We start from the raw sequence: 5489 nt of genomic DNA, 5'->3' as shown, positions 1-5489 counted from the left end.
GATGAGCGGTACAACAAAGCTGGAAAACAACTTGATAAGTCAAGTCGTCTTTGACTTAACTCTTCTAGTTGACAGTCGAGGGGATGGGATTAAAACAGCAGCCAATATTGGTGTGGGTCTGTCTGAGATTTTATGATGTTCATTTTTACTTTTATGGTGATGGCTTTCCTTTTCTTTGGCACACTGCTGCTGGGGAGACGTAATGAAGTCCAAAATGTTGACTCATGTGCTATGTTATTCCTCAGTGTGGCTTAGCATGCATTCTTGTGCTGCGCGTATTCGTCCACCGGCTGGTGCTGTAACAAGTCTGCAAGCGAGTCTCTCGTGACCAAAATTACATTTCTAATTAAGTTGTGGAAGTGCATTTGTTACCACGAAACACAAAACGCCCTAAACCAAGGGCCACCTGGAATTACTGAGGCTATATTTGTGTCCTCTGTCATCCTGCAGGCATTCAGAAGATGCCGTTGGAGAGTCAAGGGGAGGTTTCCTCTGAGCAGCAGGAGTGGAGCTCCAGTGTGGTGCAGGAGGAGCTGGAGCCACCCCATATTAAAGAGGAAGAGGAGGAACTGTGGGAGCAGTTTCATGGGTTGGAGCAAGCTGACATGACCAAGTTCCCTATAAACAGGGAGGACAATGAAGACAAAGCTCAGACTTCACAGCGTCATCATTGCCAAAGGGAGGAGAACAGCGGGGCGGAGCCTCTAACTCAACACATGACAACAGAAGATGATGGAGGACCACAAGCACCCAGAAACTTTGCTCCACTGTCAGATGTGGACGACATGATGTCACACTCTTCTGAGTCCGATCACAATGACGACACCAAAGAACCTTTGGAGACTAACAAAGATGATATAAGACATCACATTGACTACAAACACTTTGACTGCTCTCAGTGTGGGAGAACATTCAACCAGAAGTGTAATTTGACATTACACATGAGAACACACACCGGAGAGAGACCGTTTGCTTGCACGTTTTGCAATAAAAGATTCTCCTTAAAGCATCATGTGAAAAGACACATGAGAATTCATACTGGTGAGAAACCCTTTCCCTGTTCAATTTGTGGAAAACGATTCAGAGAAAAGTATGACATGAAAGTACACATGAGAACACACACTGGGAAGAGACGTTTTACCTCCGGCAGCGCAGCTCAACTCAACACATGACAACAGAAGCTGATGGAGAGCACTGTGGAGGATCACAAGCAGACTGTATAACGACTGAGGCTTCCTAACAAGATCTGACAATTTGAGCAGGACAAGAACTACAGGTACATCTCAATAAATTAGAAGAAGGTGCTAAAGTGATTTCAGGAGTTCAGTTCACACTAAGGGGCCCATTGAAGGCTCAGGAAGTTTTTGCACTTATTTTGCTGATTAGAGCACAAACCAGGAGTTTACAATATTGAACTTTTTGACAGTTTCACATTTTATGAGATACTGAATTTGGTGTTTTCATGAGCTGTTAATTCTAATCTAATTCTTTAGCTCTTATTTGTAGTGAATCTGTAGAACAGGGATCATTAGCTGGTGGCCTGTGGGCCACATCCAGCCTGCCAGAGCTTTCCATCTGGTCCCCAGAATAAAATAACTGAATTGAAGATGTACTGTAGTCCTGCAATGGGTTAGGTACCTGCAGATACCTAACAGATATCTGTATCTATTAACAATACTGCTCATAAACAAAGACACATCACGTTTGTTGAGTGTAATTTTGTTTTTTCTTTCAGTTTAAATAAAAGCATACTTTCCCTTCCATTTTCAATTAAACAATTTTGTGTTTATATGCACCAGTCCAGGCTGTAGTCAGCGCTGGGATAGACTTCAGCTACCTGCGATAACAGGGGATGTATGGATGATTTAAATGCTCATTGTCTCTGTCATTAAAAGCACACGTCGATGATATTTTTTGCACAACAATGTTACATATGTTAATCAAATGATCACATGTTTGTTCTGCTGGAGTTATCTGCGGTTATTAACTGGCGAAGCAGCAGAAAAACTTTAAATAATCCCCAAAGCCAACAGCACAAACACATGCACAGACGTGTCTTATCACTGATGTAATTGTTACCCCGGCCTGTTTTTAATGGTCACCGCAACATTGCGCAGAAGTGATTTCAATGGCTTGAAATAATCCACAATGTCAGTACATTTGCAAAAGCAACAACACGTGCAAACAGGCCAAAGCCCAAACAAGCATAGAGCAGCATGACATGCTTGGCGTAGTCGTGTTGTTGGAATGTTCTTTCTATTTCTTGGACTGCGGTTGTGCGTGTTGTGTGTGATGTTTTTGTCACCTTCCTGATACACGAAAGAAGTCTGATGTGTCAATAGACCAACTAACCACGTGCTGTTTGTTTCAAATGTCCGTTTCCTTAAAACACTAGAAGTCCCAGGGTTCTCTTACTCCTGCCCCCGTGCCCAGAGGACAGCCAGAAGGCTGTGTGGTTTAAAATGAATAACTCAATGGCCTACAATTACCCACCTTTGTTTTGTAAACACAGCCTTTACCTGCCAGATTATCAGTTCATAGATGATGACTGATTCTCGGAATATATTCAGACATTAGTTCAAAACTAATCCAGCCACTTGTCTGTCCTTTGGGCATGGAAGTTAGACAAGCCTAATGGCTGGGCTGTGGGACTTACATTGTTATTAACCAGGGTTGCTTTCTTTGTTGTTCTGCAGATGTCCAGCAGGTGTCATTGCAGAATCAAGAAGAGATTCCCTCTGAGCAGCAGGAGTGGAATCTCCAGTGTGGGCTAGAAGGAGCCAGAGCCCCCCGACATGAAGAGCAAGAGGGGATGAACAACACATGACAATAGAAGCGTGATGGAGAGCATTTTGAAGAAAATACACAGTCAGAACCAAACAGCATCTTTGCGCCACTGACATATCAGACTCTTCTGAGGCCGATCACAGTGATGACACCAAAGAACCTTTGGAGAGTACCAAGGACTCTAAAGATGATATGAGAAATCACACTGACTGCTCTGAATGTGGGAAATCACATAGCCAGAGGGCAACTTTGAAAAGACACACAACACGCTGGAGAGAAACCTTTTGCTTGCTCAGTTTGTGCTAAAATATTCTCCTTAAAGGAATATTTAACAAGACACATTAGAACACATACAAAAGAGAAACATCTTCCCTGTTCAGTTGTGCTAAAAGGTTTAGAGACAAGTGTCACATGAGAACGCACACGTGTGAGAAACCTTTTCCCTGCTTAGGTTGTATGAGCAGCTTCTCTAGTCTAATGGCTCTCATGTTATACACGAGAAAGCACGCTGCAGCGAAATGTTTGACTTCTAGCAGCTCAACTTGACACATGACAACAGAAGATGATGGAGAGCACTGTGGAGGATCGCAAGCAGACATTAACTTTGCTCCACTGTCAGATATGGACGACATGATGTCACACTCAGTTCTGAGACCCATCACGCTGATAAACACTTGGATTGCCCTGAACTCGGGAAAACACTTGATAAAAGTGGAAAAAACAGACACATGATAACACACACAGGAGAGAAACCTTTGCGCTAAAAGACTGTCAAAGACTCTCATTTGACAAATCACATGACGACCGATACAGAGGAGAAATGTGTTTCCTGTTCAGTTTGTGCCAGAAGATTCTCAAACAAGTGTAGCCACAGGCTACTCAAAAGGCACATGAGATTACACACTGGTGAGAAACCTTTTACCTACCTGCTTAGTTTGCATGAACAGCTTCTCTCGTCAATGATGTCTCATGGTACACATGAGAAAACACACTAAAGAGAAGAAACATTTGACCTGCAGCAGCTCAACTCAACACATAACAGAAGATCATGGAAAGCGCCCTGAAGGATCACACGCAGACAGTAACTTTGCTCCACAGTCAGATATGAATGACGTGACGTCACAGTCTTCTGAAACCCATCACAGCGACGACACCAAAGAACCGTTGAGTAAAAAGGAGTGATACAAGGGGGGCAGGGTTACGTTTTGACTGCTCTCAGTGTGAGAAGACATTTGACCGTAGGAGACATATGGTAACACACACCATGGAGAGAAACCTTTTGCTTGCTCAGTTTGTGGTAAAAGACTCTCCTCTAAGGATTATTTGACAGGCAGACGATACAGAACCCCACCGGCCCGCAAAAACATCTACAAGAAATTCTTTATTCCAGTTGCAGTAACTATCTTAAATAGCGCCCGGTAGCACTGTTATTCTTGTATTGTAGTATTTTTTTGTTTGTGACTTACAGTATGTTTTTGTTGTGTGTTTTATATTGTACTTCATTCTGAGTGAATTTTTATAAGCCGTGTTGGAAGACTAATTTCTGTTCTATAGAGCAGACAATAAAGTTCTACTCTATTCTATTCTATATAACACATACTGGTGAGAGACCTTTTACTTGCTCAATTTGTGCTAGAAGATTTGTTTTAAAGCATCATATGACAAGACACATGAGCGTACATAGAAGGGTGTGCTGAAAGATTTAGATTTAAGAACCACATGATCAGCCCCATGAGTGTACACACTGGATAGGAACATGGGAAAACATCTGACCGTAAAACAAATATGGGAAGAGACACTTGGGTGAAGCCGTTCTGTTGCAGTGTGTGAAATAAATGATTCATCTTCAAGAAGCAGGTTAGGAAACGTGTACTGGTGAGACACTAAGTTAAAAGTCACTGTACTTTAAATGTCAAAATGACAACACGCTTCCCTCTCTTCATTTCCAAAGGACAATACTGCAGATGTTGGTATTAATCCGATACTAAGTAAATACTCGGCCAGTATCGCCTGTACCAATACTTTTTATTTGGACATTTGTCAAAAGCATTGAATGATTTTATAGGATGTTTTGTACTACATTTTTTAAATAAAGTGTAAAAAATAGCAGGTTGCTGTCTTAGGTGTTGCAAAAAAAACCTTAATCATCGCCTACAGAGTGTGTCTGTAGAGTGTCTACAGAGTGGAAGTGGGGCAAACTCGAGTGGTTGCAATTCACAATTAAGGAGAGAAGAGGGAGTGGGTAAGTTTTGCGATTGTCATTTAAGTTGGCAATGACAGTAATCAAGTTGGGACAACACTACACTGTCAAACTTCCTCAGAAACGTAAGTATACAGTGTACATAGTATACATATTGACGTGTACTGATGGAAGTATTCCATTTGAGACAGCTCATGTGTTTCATGTGTTATTTCAATATGAGCACTGGATGAAAGCCAAATACTGTACTAGGCTTGCATCCAGTGCTCATATTGAAATTGTTAACGATTTAATGGGATATTCAGATTAAAAGTTAAAATATGTGACAGTCGCCATGCAGACATGTTGCCACTTCAGATGGTGACGTACACAACAACAAAAAGAAAAAAGCAAGTCAGTAAAATAAAGGAGAGACGTTCCTAAACTACACTCCCGTTTAAAAGGTGGCGCTGTGGCAAACGGTGTCTCTGCCAATTACAGCATAGAAGAAATCAAAGAAGGC

At 41.8% G+C, this 5489-nt stretch overlaps 1 protein-coding gene across 2 annotated transcripts in view; it reads left to right on the top strand.

Moving 5' to 3' along the window:
• LOC129189249 (zinc finger protein OZF-like) overlaps positions 1-4382 on the top strand; it is a 14548-nt gene extending 10166 nt beyond the window's left edge. For both annotated transcript variants that reach the window (XM_054790755.1, XM_054790757.1), the window contains 2 exons: positions 451-1276; positions 2697-4382. Coding sequence is in view for 1 of the 2 variants with exons in the window: in XM_054790757.1 (XP_054646732.1) it covers positions 451-1172 (722 nt within the window). In the remaining variant the exon portion in view is untranslated. The remainder of the gene's footprint in view (positions 1-450; positions 1277-2696) is intronic.
• Positions 4383-5489: the final 1107 nt, after the last annotated feature.

This window comes from Dunckerocampus dactyliophorus, chromosome 10 (assembly GCF_027744805.1).
Source record: "Dunckerocampus dactyliophorus isolate RoL2022-P2 chromosome 10, RoL_Ddac_1.1, whole genome shotgun sequence".
Classification (NCBI taxonomy): Eukaryota; Metazoa; Chordata; class Actinopteri; order Syngnathiformes; family Syngnathidae; genus Dunckerocampus; species Dunckerocampus dactyliophorus.
Note: the sequence above shows the minus strand (reverse complement) of the source record. Positions and strands in the feature narration are given on the sequence as shown.